We start from the raw sequence: 14,073 nt of genomic DNA, 5'->3' as shown, positions 1-14,073 counted from the left end.
TACCAAAAAGAATGAAACTTCTCTATGTAAATTACACATCAATTTTTAAAAAGCAAAAAAAGCCCCCAAGATTCAGCTAGATTTCTTACTTTAACTTGAATATAGAATCCTTTTAGTTTAAATTACACGCTCACACACATTTGTGTCTACATGCAGATACGTGTGTGGCGAGTCACACGTGTTCGACATACGTGTACTTGTGCACATTCCCTCTCACACACGTGTGCACCATACACATGCACACCTGTGCATATACACACACACACACCTGTTCACACATATGCAGACCAGACGAGAACCACACACACAGTCACCCCACCTCCTTCCCGCTTACCTGATCAGGAAATGGACGCAGACGATACTCTCAGACTGGGGGCCCCGGCCCCCCGACACCACTGTGGCCTGGGTCTGGGTCCACAGGTAGCCACCACTCCGGGCCAGGAAGCGGTACTGCCCCGTTACTGCCTGGCCCTTGCTCAGCACTGGGGAGGGGCATGGGGAGGGGTTAGGGCAACTGGGGAGAGAAGGCCGTGGGAGCAGGGTGCTGGGTATGAAGGGGCCAGGGAAGAGAAGGTTCCTTGGGACTTGGGGAAGCAGGCAGCTGGTGTTGGCTGGGGCCATGCAGCACTGGAAACGGAACCTGAACACGTACAGGTATGGATGCTCTGGCCGACTGCATCTGAGTCCAGCGCATGGATGTACTCATAGGCAGAACAGCCAATCAGGTCATCAGGGCTGTAGCCAGCAACCTCCGCAATCCTGAAGTGGGTGCAGTGGACCCCGGTCAGTTCAACTGGCGAAAGTGGAGGGTGGGTGAAAGGAAGGAGAGGGGGACACGGGGATGAAGCCAGCAAGACAGAGAGAGACAGGGTTGTAACAGAGAGAAAGGGAGAGTAAGAAATAGAAAAAGGGGTGTGGCCGGTTGAATAATGGCCCCTGAAGATGTCTCCGTCCTAATTCCCGGAACCTGTGAATATGCTACCTTACATGGCAAAAGGGACTTTGCAGGTGTGATGAAGTTAAGCATCTTGAGATGTGGAGATGATCCTGGATTATCTGGGTGGGCCCAGTGTAATCACAGGAGTCCTTATAGGAGGGGAGTAGGTGATCAGAGTGAGACTAGATGTGATGATGGAGGCAGAGGCTGAAGTGATGCGCTGTGAAGGTAGAGAGAGGGGCCACGAGCCAAGGAATGTAGGACGTCTCCAGAAGCTCTCGTGGCAAGGAAACAGATTCTTCCCTGGAGCCTCCAGAAGGAACATAGCCCTTGATTTCAGCCTCATAAGACTCATTTCAGACTTCTCACCTCCAGAACACTGAGATAGAGAATTTGTATTGTTTTGAGCCACTACGTTTGTGGTAACATGATACAGCAGCCATAGGAAGCTAATAGGGGAGGAGAGAGAAGGTAAAAATGGGAAGAGTGATGAAAAGAAAGACAAAAAAGGGGACTTCCCTGGTGGTCCAGTGGTTAAGAATCCTCCTTCCAATGCAGGGGACGCAGGTTCGATCCCTGGTCGGGCAACTAGGATCCCACATGCGTGGAACAACTAAGCCTGTGTGCCACAGCTAAAGAGCCTGCATGCCGCAACTACAGAGCCCACGCACTCTGGAGCCCGCGTGCCACAACTAGAGAGAAGCCCACGCACCGCAATGAAAGATCCCGCGTGCCACAACTAGGACCTGAGGCAGCCCAAAGATAAATAAATAAATATTAAAAAAAAAAAAAAAAAGAAAGACAAAAGAGAACGTGAAAGAAATAGGAGGCGGGAAGAGAAAGAAAGAAAGTCACAAAAAGAAAGATAAAAAAGAATGAATAGAAATAAAAAGTAATCACGATGATAATGATTTAAAAAAATAGGCACTTCTAGAGTGCTTTGTACCAGGCAACTCACTGAATGCTCAGAACAACTGTTCAAAGTAGGTTCTGCTATCACCCCATAAGACGGATGAGGAAAGTGTGGCACAGAGAGGTGAAGTCATTTGGCCAAGGGTGCACAGCCAGCATTTGAACCCAAGCAGTCTGAACCCAGATACGAAGACCCACAGACAATTCAGAGACAGAGAGATACACAAGGACAGAGATAGATGGAGTCAGAGAGATAGAAACAGAGCAGAGAGAGAAGCTGGGGGGTAGGAGAGGAGACGTGAATGAACTTGGGCAGAAAGGAAGAGGAGGAGCCAGGCTGGCAGGTGGTGGGTGGGCCCCTGGCTCCTGCCCACCTCTCGTCACAGTAGGTGAACTTCATGTCCAGGCTGTGGCGGCTGAGGAAGGCCCCCCGGCCCAATGGGGGCTCCAAGCTGCCAGGGTGGGGGATGGCTTCACAGATTAGCACCAGGCATTGCAGGGGGGGCTCCAAGTTGGGGCTCCCGGCCGGGGAAGACTGTGCAGGGGGTTTGTAGGCCCTCATGTGTCCAGAACAGTGCAGTACCTGGTGGGCAGGGAGCGAGGCAATGATACACCTGGGCCTAGGGCTACCCAAGGGGCTGGGAGGTATATCCCTGCGGGCCCCTCCCCTCAGGGAGCTGAGAAGTAGAAACCCCTGAGGATTCTAGAGACCCAGCTCAGGGAGCTCTGAGGACCCCCAGACCCCAACCCCACAGAGACCCAACCTAAGAAGCTTTTGACAATCTCTAGATTCTTAAGACTCAGGGAGCTCTGAGGACCCCAGATTCCAACCCCATGGAGACTCCAGGCCCAGGACGCTGAGGACCCCCAGCCCCAGACCCACAGAGACCCAGACTAAGAAAGGATACAAGGACCCCCAGATCCCCAACCTCCTAGGTACCCAAAGGATGCACTAGACCCAGCCTGAGAATGCCCCACTGGATCCCTGGCCCAGGAGACTCCTGGACTCCAAGCCACTGTGAGAACTTTAGCGCTCAGGTCCAGCCCCAGCAGGTCCCTCGCCCTCCTCCAGGCCAGGCCCTGCCCACCTTCCAGGTGGCCGCCTTGAGGTTGAGGGTGCGCCCGCGGCTGGTGAGGGTGCTCTTCATGCGCAAGGAGAAGCACCGCTCGGTGGGGACCTCCGGCTTCTTTTTGGACAGGCCTGAGGAGGGCCATGGGAGCGGGGAGGGGGAGGGGAGAAGCAGGTCACCGGGCAGCTTGGGACAGGGCCCAGTCCCTCCAGCACCCTGGTTACTAAACTCTCCCCAGCCTCATCCCCCAAATTGAGACTTCCGACCCACAGAGGGTCTCCACGGGGTATGCTATGCTCCTTTAGACCCCCAGGGTGGAGCCATGTCCCTGTATTCCCCTGGGGCAGGGCCACGTCCTCTTCATCCCATTTTTCTCAGTCCAGTATTTCAGAGGGGGAGGAGATATGCTGAAGGAAGGGTGGAGCCTCAGTTTCTGTAATTTGGGGGCAGAGATCTCCAAGGACTCACTCTGCCGGGGGGTCAGGGCGTCCTGAAGCTCCTCTTGGTCACAGGGATGGATAAAATCAAAGATACTGTGTCCGATCAGCTCAAGCTGGGAGGGAGGGAAGCAGGGGGTGTCTTAGAGGAAAAGCATTTTTACCAGGGCCTCTGACCCATCTCCTCCCTCCCATCCTCATCATCCTGTCCTAATTCATGAGTCTGGGTTATTTCCCCGGTCTCCTTATTCATTCATTCATTCATTCATTCCTTTCTTCGGCATATAATTTGCTGGGCACCCTTCTACATGGTACGGGCACAGCAGTGGCTACGAAGACAAAATCCCTGCCTCTCAGAGCTTACTGGCTAGTGGCGGGAGACAGCCAATGAACAAACAAAACAACACACATGCATAAAACAATATACTAAGTGATATGAAGAAAACTAAAGCAAGGTAAGATGATGAAATGATGGGATGCTATCTTAGAGGCAGTAGTCAGGGACAGTTTCTTGAAGAAGTGACATTTACACAAATTGCTGAACAAAGCCAGTGAGGTGGCTCTCTGGAGTAGAGTGTTCTGGAAAGAGGGAACAGCAAGTGCAAAGGCCCTGAGGTGAGACCCTATTCCAATTCCATTTGTTGTGCAAGCCAAAGACCCAACTCCTTATTTCAATTCAGGAAATGAGCCTGGTGCTGGGAGGAGGTGACACAGATGAAAGGGGACCCACAGAGCTCACAGTCCAGAGCTCATGCTGAATCGGGGAGGAGTGAGACCTTGTAGTTGGATTTGAATCTGAACTCTGCCACTTCCTAGCTTTGGGATCTTGAGACATTCACCTGTCTGAGCCCAAGAGCTCAAACTAACGGAGAAATTGGTACCAAGAGTGGGATAACAAGGCAGGGGAAAGGAATGGATGCCAACTGTGGAGCCCATTTATGTGAGCTAAGAAGAAGAATGGTATTGCTGTAAGGATCAGCTGAAATTAGTTCTACTCTCTAAGTGTCTCTTGTTTGTCTTCCCATCCCCAGGTCCCTAATTCTACTTCTTTTCTCCCACTTGGGGCCCTGCATCCACTTCCTTATGGATTTTCCAGTTGCTAGTCTTGCTCCCTCTAATTCTATCTCTGTGAAGTACCTAGAGGGATCTTTCTAAATAAAATAAAATTCTGATTCCACCTTTCTGACACAACCTCTCCCCTGCTTAAAATCTTTCCATGGCTCCCCAGTGCCCTAGAGATAAACCTTCTCTTTTGGTCCTAAATTATGTCCTCTCTAGCCTTTTCTCTCTCACTTTCTCCCACTGCACTCTGCACCTAGCTTGGATCAACGTCTTTATTTTCCCCAAATGCTCTGTTTTATCTCACATCTGTGTCTTTGCATATTCTGTTCCCTTGGCCATGTACATTGCCAGTCTTCTCTGGTCCCAACCATTCGCCATACCCTTTGACTGGCTAAGCCCTTCAGGTTTTAGCTCAGATGTCTTCTCCTCCAGGAAGCCCTCAATTCCCACCCAGGCTGGGTCAGGTACCACCTCCACCCCCGGCTTGTACAGCCCCCTAGGCTGCCGCACCCCAGCCCTGACCATTCTGAATCTTCCTGTCTGGTGACATATTTGTCTCCCCTCTGCACTGTGGGCCTTGTAAAAATAGGGCTAAGGTGGTTCTGGTCACCTCTGTATCCCAGCATCACCTGCCCAAAGCAGGCAGCTCCTCTTACCTGACTGAGGCCCAGGTGTTTGCTGACATTCTCTGACAAGTAAGCCATGTCTCCCTCGGCGGTGAGCACCATAACGAAGCCCTCCAGGGCCTTCAGGTAGCAGGCATCCAGTGGCTCGCCCCCTGCTCCCACCTGGTTCCACTCCCCTGGTGTCCGGACCAGGATGGATGGGGCATCTCTAGTCAGCGGTAAGCCCACCCTGGCTAGCCTCCCTCTGCTTTCCTTCACTCAGAGGAACTTATAGGTACCTCCAGGTGAGTGGGGCACATCCCAGTGGCTTGGAGTCCAAGGAAGAGGGCAGGACCACCAAGGACTGGAATTCTAAGGGAGCAGAGCCTCCCAGGGGTACAGAATTCTAAGGAGATAGGGGTTTCCTAAGGGAATAGAACTCTAAGGAGGGCAGAATCTTAAGGGGATGAAATTTCCAGGGGTCAAAATTCTAAGAAGCCGGGGCCTAGGAGGAGTCAGAATTCCAAGGGGGCCAACCTTCCCAGGGGTTCAGAATTCTTGGGGCAGGACCTTCCAGATCGGCGGGATTCTAAAGAAGCAGGGACTCCCAAGCAACAGAATTCTAAGGAGGCAGAATTCTAATCTAATGGGCAGAGCCTGCCAGAGGATGAGTCCACTTTCCCCATAATAAAAGCTTTTCAGGGTCCTGGGATTCCAAGGGTGTGTGTGTGTGTGTGTGTGTGTGTGTGTGTGTGTGTGAAGGCGTCCTACAGAGAATTCTAACAGGGAGGGAATTCAAGGGGATGGCTACTAAGGGGACAAGCAATAGAACTAGGGACCTGAGGAGGGGAAGCGGGACTCTCTCAAGTAGTTAAATATTGGGCAGTGAAGCCTCCTGGGTATATTGATTATAAGGGAAGGAAGCCTAGCCCAGAAGATCTCCCAGGAGACCAAATCCTAAGGGTCCAGATGCCTTAGGGAGTTAGCCGGCCTCCTATTCCCTAGGGTTCTAACTCTAAGGAGAGGGAGCTTCCTAAGGGCGCATTCCAACGGGCGGGGCCTCACAAATGATAGACTTCTAAGGGGGCGGGGATTCCTAAGAAACTGGGTTCCGATTGGCCCAGAACTTGAAAGGGGCGGGGCCTCTCCCACTAAGTGGATTCCAGAGGGGTGGGGCTTCGCCGGGAAGACATCGGGGGGCGGGGCCTTGTGGAGATGAGGCTTCCCGGAGGAGGGGCCTCCCTGGGAGGTACCTTTCCGAGGGCGGGGTCTTGCTGAGGTGGGAATTCCCGGGGGCGGGCCTCACCTGCGGCGCAGAGTTGGTGCATGCGCAGGTAGCTGATGGTGAGGCGCATGATGGAGGCCTTGTCCAGGTGGGCGCTCACCCCGCGCGCGAAGGGCAGCGTGTGCGCCAGCTGGTACAGCACCTCGGTCTCCTGGCTGCGCCGGCTGCGGGCCGCATCCCGGGACTTCTCCTTGCGCAGCTCCGTGCTCGACCTGCGGGCATGGGCAGCGTTCACTGGCGGCGCCCCGGGAAGGGAAAGAGTTGAATGGGACAAGCACGTGGGTTGCTGCCACATGGGGCTCGGGTTCAGAGAGGGAGGGCAGAGCCGCGACTGTGCTGGCCTCGCAGTGTGGCCCTGGCGAGTTGCCGGAGCTCTCTGGGCCTGGGTGGATTATACTGCGGAGTCGCTCCTTGCCTCAGGTTTTATCTGTCCCCGCGCCAGCCCATGCCGCCCTCCGGTACTTCACTCCTCTCCGAGGCGTGCCCAGGGCCGCTCTGTCCCCTCCCTGACTTATCTGCTGTTTATTCTCCGGGCTTGGGAAGCCTGGGGAACAGGGAGGCCTCCGGCTGGGAGGGGGCTGGCAGAGCTGGCCAGGGGCCAGGGAAGGGAGGGCGCAAGAAGATGCCTGCAGCCCCCCAGGCCCCCTGCCCTACAGCCTCCCAGAACCCCCTCTTCTGCCCTTTCCCCTCCTCAGCTGAGCTGAGTCCTCAGAATCTTGGAGTACAGATCTCAAAGTCCAACGACCCACCAACAGGGGCCCTGCCAGGGTGACACAGCAAACCAACCCCAGGGCCAATGGCTAACCACTCATCCCTGCCCTTTAATCCACTTCAAATGCCTGAATTCTGCATGTGGGGTTGGGAGGAGAAGGATGAGTGTCATTTTTTTTCAGAAATATCTGCCACTTATCCAGCTTTTACTATTAGGTCAGACCCTGTGCCAAGTGTGTAACTTACATTAACCCGTTTAGCTCAGACATCCCTAGAAGGAAGGTAGTAACATTTTCCCCATTGAACAGATGAAGCCCAGGCACAGAGAGGTGCAGTGCTTGCCCACAAGGAGTGAAGCCAGGGTTTGAACGCTGGTCTTCCTGAACTCTTCAGTTTCCTCTGTTGTATGGCCCTGGGTTTATCTCCAGATTTTAGTACTTCTCCCTGTTTCTGCCACTGTCTTAAAAGTCAAACTCCAGGGACTTCCCTGGTGGCGCAGTGGTTAGGAATCTGCCTGCCAGTGCTGGGGACACGGGTTCGAGCCCTGGCCTGGGAGGATCCCACATGCTGTGGAGCGGCTGAGGTCCTGTGCCACAACTGCTGAGCAGCCCCCGCTCGCCACAACTAGGGAAAGCCCGCGCACAGCCACGAAGACCCAATGCAGCCAAAAATAAATAAATAAAAATAAACTAAAAAAAAAAAATTTAAAAAGTCAAACTTCAGGTCTGTCTGAATCCAAATTATAGTTTTGGGGAAAAAAATTATAGAGTATGTTACATATAGTATAGTATATGTAATCTTATCTATATTGATACTATTGATAAAACCATTAATAAACAGCTATAAGTTGCTAAGCATTTATGGGTCTGGCATTGCACTAAGTAAGGACTCAGCCTATGTGTACTCATTCAATCCTAAGAAAGCCCTAGGCAGAGAGCACTTTAAACCTCCATTTCACAAAGGGGAAACTGAGGCTCTGAAAAGTGAAGTCCTTTGCCCCAAAAGTCACAAAGCCATTAAGTGGTGGAGCTGGGATGTGAAGTCAGGCAGTGAAGTTCCAAAGCCTTTATTCTTCTAATTCCTTTCTTGTGACGTCCCCGCCAACCTCCACGGACGCAAAACTCTAGGAGGGGAAGCTGCCCCTTCCTAAAAGCCAGAGGCCACTTCTGGGGCATCAACCTCACCCCCAAGCAGGAGACCTGCAGCCCCACCCACAGGCATGATGGAGGGAGGGGAGCGGACTCTCCTGACTCTCCAGATGGGAAAGAACTCCTCAGTGCAAGTGGGTGGGAGGCACAGAAGGGGGCAGCTGGGTGGAGGGAGCCAGCAGTTGCCCTCATCCCCTCCCTCCTGGCTGATGGGGGGCAGGGGCCTCCAGTCCTGCTCTGCCCAGGGGACATTCCGTCCTCCTGTCCCGTTCTGTTCCAGCCCTGTTTGTCTTCCTGCCCAGAGGGTGGGGGTGGGCGGGCCTCACTGAGCTGGGGGCCCAGACAGAGGGAACAGGGAGCAGGGACAGGAACGGGGCTGGAGGGTGGGGTTGGCCCCCCACCTCCCGGGCAGCTGGGCTCTATAATCCTCTCTGTGGCCAAATGACTCCTCCCTCCATAGAAGAAGCTAGCTGGTGGCTACAGCGGGACCCTCCTTCTAGCTCCCAGCCTGTTCTCCGGATGTTCTGACAGGAAGTATGGCCTCTCACTTGCTCCACAGATGCCTGGTCTCTGGCCTTTCCCTTTAAACAGAGTCAGGCTAGTTCCTCTGGTGCAGGGTTCCAATCTCAACTCCATTACTTATTAGCTGTGTGACTCTGGACAAGTTGCACAGCCTCACTGAGCCTAAGAACAACACAAACTCATGGGGCTGTTGTGAAGATTAAATGAGTTAATATATGTCAAGGGCTTAGAACCGGGCCTGGCAATTGGTCGGCACTATATAAAGGTTCAACTTTTATTATTCCCCCTTTGTCCACATCAGGGATGGAAGGCTTAGGAGCGTCGTAGGCACTGGAGAAACCCTCAGGCTTCAGTGGTAACGCCATGGTGCGGTGTGTGTATGTGTGCAAGTACACACGTGACTTACACAACACCTTGGGAAGAAGACTAAATCATAGTGATACTAATAATAATGATAGCTTTGGTGGGTCAAACACTCATGAGCCTAGAGACCCCATTAAATCCTTTCAACAAACCCTAAGAACCTGGAAAAGTGATCTCCCTTTTACAGAGTCAGAAACCAAGGCTCTGAGCAATTGCATCACCCACCCAAGTAACCAAGCTGGTAATCCCAGGGCCCTCCACCAATGCGCAACCATGCTCAGCGCTTCTGTTAGTCTGACCACGTATCTGCTTCTACCCAGAACCCTGTCTGACTTGAACACAGTTTATTGCTCACCTATCAGGTATCCTGCCCCGAAGATCTGTCCCCTCACCACTTCTCATCTTGAGCGGGTGCAGGGGAGGGGAGGGATAACCCTCATTTTCCAGGCTACAAAACTAAGGCTCAGAGAGCAGTTGCTGGCACAAAGCCACACAGCCAGGAAGCGGGTGAGCTGCAATTTGAACACTGATTTGGGGGCCTGTGCTCTTAAATGCCATGCCTTGGTGGGCGTGCCACCCAACGGACCCCTGTCCTGCCCCTCTTCTGTCCATTGGCCCCAGTCCCTTCCCCTTGTCCCACCACTGCTGCCTCCGGATTTCCCCAGCTGGCCAGTCTCCCCAGCTGGCCCCATGCCCAGCCCTGGTCCGTCCCCTTGGCACTGTGCCCAGGTTGGGACGTGCAGCTGGAACCCTGCCACCCTTCCTCTGTGTTCCAGTAGAGAACGGGGGTGGAGCCAGGCTGGGAGGCCCCAGGGTAAGGCCTGGGAACGGGGACTAGGACTTGGTGCCCCCCCCAACCAGGAGAGGGAGAAGCCCACCTCTTCCCTGCCCTGAAGAACTTGCCACCCGAGAGCAAAGGCATGGAGAAGTGGGGACACCCTTCCCCACATTCAGGCTGCTCCTGGGCCTCTCTCTCCTGATATTCAGCTGGGTACTGGGGGTCTTGCAAAAAGTGTAGAGGATTTGGGCAGGGGCTTAGGTTGAATCCATGCAGGGACTCCTCTTGGCATTGCCCCAAGGTGGCCTAAGAGGGTTTGGGTTTGAGAAGGGACTTGGGGTGGGGGTCGGTGGGAGTCTCTCTACCCCTGACTCTGCTCATTCCTAAGGACATGATAATCCAGTGGGGTGCCTGTACCCAAAGCCCTATGTTCTCTGGGAACCCTCTGACCGGAGGGGCACCCTGGGCCGAGTGCCCATCAGGGACTTCCCAAGAATCATCCTTGCCTGGGGTGGGATGGCAAGGATGGAAGAAGGGAAGGGGGTAAGGGAGTATGGGGGGCCCACTCATCATCACCCTGACCCTCTTTGGCCCTAGCGCCATCCTAGGGGTGCAGGAGGGGATGGAGCGTGGCCAGGATCTGGGTGCGAGTTATGAGTGGGTGGTGCGTGGGCTCGGATGACACCACAGGAGAGGGCTGGCCTTGGATGGGGAGGGGGGAGCGCCCCAGCTCAGCCAAGAGGGGCCCCCACCTAGCCAGGAAGGGGTGCTGGGAGGGGCTAGGCCAGGGCTGGCCTAGAAGGGGTGGGATAGAGTTCCCTGGCAGGCCCAGAGCCAGAGACTAGAATAGAATTGGGGGGGTGTATAAGTGGGGGGGGTGAAAACATGGGGGTGTGGAAGGATCCAATCAGACCTGCGAAGCCAGGGAGGAGGGAAGGGGGTGAGGCTTCCTGGACGCCTCAGATTGGACAGGAGAAACCAAGGGCGTGGGATATTTTCCGGGGTCCCATGAAAACATGGGCAGATACGACCCCCTGGCAGTGGACCCAGAGCACGAGTTCCCTGTGCTGCCCCAGCAGATCTGCACCTGCTGGGAAGGGAACACAGAAACCCACCACCTGTCCAGGATGACCCCAGCTGGGCACTGCGACAGGGGGCGCTTCCCACAGCTTGCACTGAACCAGGCACAGCACCCTCTCTGGAGTCTTCCCCAAATAAGGCTTGGGTGCCCCTTCCCACTGTCACAGGGAGTGGGTGGGAGTGGAGGAGTCAGATAAGAGGCTAGACTTTGGGAAGTGGGTCAGGCTGTTTTCTTGTTCTTAAAGGGGGTGACCCTACCTTCCAGAAGGCCCCTGGGAAGGGTCCCAGGGTGGTTTCTGAAAGGTGACCATCTCTGCCTATTTCTAGGCAACTCAAGGTTTGGGAGACTGTCAGGGAGGGTCCAGTTAAAGAGGATCTCTCTTCTCTTGAACTCAGAAGCTGACTCCCCATTCCAAGGGACTCCCTATATCTGGGAAGTCTCAATGTGGGGGTACCCCAGATCCCCTAGGACCCTAGGGGTCTGGTGTCAAAGAACAACCTCAATTCTGGGGGCTCGGAGGCCAGAAGGGTCAGTATGTGGAGGGAGAATGTCTCCCGCAGAAGCCTGGGAACTGCTCAAACGCAACCACCCGCAATTCCGTGGGGACCCCGAGTTTCACCCCCAGTCAGGAGGGGAAGCGAACCCGGAACAGCAGGAAATCTGGGATCACGACCCCGATGTCGCTCCTGGCTAGAGGGGCGTGGCAGCCTGGACTTGGGGAAATGCCCCCACCCCTGCAGTCCCCTAGGGTGGAGGGTGCGGCGGGGATGTGTCTCCAACTGCGAGTCCGAGGGGCCCTAGGCTTGCACCCGCGCCTTCCTCACCCGGTTCAGGGGTCGCTGGAAGAGGAGCCCCCCCAATTCTTATCATTCCTGCCCCCAAAGCCCAGTACCTTACGCGCTGTAGCCCCAGCGCCATGACTCGCCAGTCGCCGCTCCGGAGCCCTTCGAGGCCCCTAGCCCCCTCCCCTGCCCTGCGAGCCCCCTCCCCAGCTCCTCCCCCCGCCGAGCGGTTGGCTGCGCAGCGCCCGGCCCGCGACTCTGGTTGGTTGACCGGTCTGTCACTTCCATGAAAGAGGCGGGACAAGAGACGAAGACTTGGAATGCCGGGGGGGCGGGGGGTGCAGAGAGAGAGAGAGAGAGAGGTGTGTGTGTGTGTGTGTGTAGAGGGGGCGGGTGCCGTGGAATACACCCCCCCCCCCAGCCATACTCCTTGCCGCGGACTTCTCAGCAGTGTCGCCAGCACGGTGCAAGCAAGGTCGGCTGGCCGCGCCTTCTGGCCCAGTATCTCCCGCCAAGTTCCGACACCAGTACTCTTCTGAACCCACCTAGTTCACTCCAGCCTCCACCCTCTAACTCGCACCCCCGGCTCACTCCTCCATTTCCTACCCCCGGGTGGGCCCCTCCGACCTCCAATCCCACCCCCTTCAGTGGCCCAGCCCTGCCTCCTGAGTCGCCCAGCTCCGCCTCCTCTCTTTCCCTATCCACTGAGTCCTCCGCTTTTCCTCTCCGCCCCCAACTCCCGACCCCACCCCAGTCCTACAATCCCTCCCCGCTCTGTACCCCATCGTTCCCTCTCAGTCCCCAGCCCCTTCCTTCCACCTTCACCCCTCCATCCCGTGCCCAATCCCTCAGCTCCCCACTCCTCCGGTCTGGCACCCTCTGTACCCCAGCCCCACCTCCTTGCCTCTCTAACTCCCTTTTCAGGTTCTCACTGGTGAGTGATCAAGTTTATGTCAAGTAAATATGTAAAACTCAATCACACCCACTTTTCAAAAGAGCGGAGAAATGATCTTTCTACCAGTGAAGTAAGAAGGGAGAGGCGCAAGGTCACCAAGGAGTGGTGAAAGTGTTACAATTGGATAAGGAACAGGGTGTGTGTGTGTGTGTGTGTGTGTGTGTGTGTGTGTGTTGGTGGTGGTTGGGTTCTAATCCACAGCAGACCAATGTTCAGGATGCAGCTTTGGGCAGGGAAGAGGACACTATAGCAGAAGTCTGTGGTTTTTGCCCACCCTAGTGTCCCACTCAGTTTTCTTTTGGGGAACCACTTCTCTCCCCTCTCAGTCTATTTAATTTGAATAGGGCTGGCCATAACCCTCCCCTCACCAGCTCCAGGGACTAGACCTAGCCAGTTTATTCTGTTTTCCTGATCACAGTGATTGGTTCAGGGAAGGCATGTGACCTAATCTAGTCCAGTGAGAACCAACCCTGAGACATTTGCTGCAACTATCACAAAAGAGGTTCTCTTTCTACTGGAGTTGCCAAGCTGGTGGGATGTGAGCCTGGAGCTCATGGGACTCCGTTACCATGAAAGAAGAGGCTTTATGCTGAATGTCAATGCAGAGGAAAGCAGAAATGAAAGTTTGTGAAAGACAGTCCTAATGCTAGCACTTAGGTGCCTGGATCCAGCCATACCTGAAGTCCGTTTTAATCTTAGAACCATTATGGGTTTTTTGGTTGTTGCTGTTGTTGATAAATATTGTTTTATTCATTTACTTTGTGCTTAGATTAGTTGAGTTGATTTCAGCTGCTTACCCCTAAAAGAATCTTGATAAACTGAGAGAATATCTCCTGAGCCTCAGTACAGAGACATGTGAATGAGAGGTCAAAATTAGGAAGGGCTGCAGGAGAAGCAGGTCCTATCCGAGGAAGCAGAGGCTATCTGAGTCATAGCATATAGCCAATCTGAGGATTTAAGGAAAACTGGCATTTGTTAAACAAACATTAAAACAGGACTAAAACTTATATACACAGATGTGCCAGGCGTCTATGATCTAGGTTAGTGTTAAACTTCACTTGATGGTTCCTGGCAACAAAGGTGATATGGGAAATGTGTTTTTCGAAACGGTTTCCAATTTTTGCTAAAAGGATATGTTCTTGTTTGGGGCTTCCCTGGTGGTGCAGTGGTTAAGAATCCTCCTGCCAATGCAGGGGACACGGGTACAAGCCCTGGTCCAGGAAGATCCCACATGCCGCGGAGCAACTAAGCCCAGTGCGCCACAACTACTGAGCCTGCGCTCTACAGCCCACGAGCCACAACTCCTGAGCCCGCACACCTAGAGCCTGTGCTCTGCAACAAGAGAAGCCACCACAATGAGAAGCCCGCGCACCGCAACGAAGAGTAGTCCCCGCTCGCTGCAACTAGAGAAAGCCCGCGCACAAT

At 54.3% G+C, this 14,073-nt stretch overlaps 1 protein-coding gene across 5 annotated transcripts in view; it reads right to left on the bottom strand.

Annotated features, from left to right (window-relative positions):
• HIF3A (hypoxia inducible factor 3 subunit alpha) overlaps positions 1 to 11,848 on the bottom strand; it is a 32,348-nt gene extending 20,500 nt beyond the window's left edge. For 3 of the 5 annotated variants that reach the window (XM_082370153.1, XM_082370156.1, XM_082370152.1), the window contains exons 1-7: positions 6,330 to 8,491; positions 5,075 to 5,220; positions 3,388 to 3,472; positions 2,938 to 3,050; positions 2,224 to 2,432; positions 653 to 759; positions 335 to 482 (exon numbers count right to left, since the gene is read on the bottom strand). In XM_082370153.1, coding sequence (XP_082226279.1) covers positions 335 to 482; positions 653 to 759; positions 2,224 to 2,432; positions 2,938 to 3,050; positions 3,388 to 3,472; positions 5,075 to 5,220; positions 6,330 to 6,603 — 1,082 coding nt within the window. In that variant the 5' untranslated portion in view covers positions 6,604 to 8,491. Of the gene's footprint in view, positions 1 to 334; positions 483 to 652; positions 760 to 2,223; positions 2,433 to 2,937; positions 3,051 to 3,387; positions 3,473 to 5,074; positions 5,221 to 6,329; positions 8,492 to 11,803 lie in introns of those variants that run through there. The other 2 variants (XM_082370155.1, XM_082370154.1) reach the window with 1 other exon arrangement.
• Positions 11,849 to 14,073: the final 2,225 nt, after the last annotated feature.

Source organism: Balaenoptera borealis, assembly GCF_965194805.1.
Source record: "Balaenoptera borealis genome assembly, chromosome: 19".
NCBI classification, from domain to species: domain Eukaryota; kingdom Metazoa; phylum Chordata; class Mammalia; order Artiodactyla; family Balaenopteridae; genus Balaenoptera; species Balaenoptera borealis.
The sequence above is the reverse complement of the archived record's forward strand: the minus strand, read 5'-3'. Positions and strand labels throughout refer to the sequence as shown.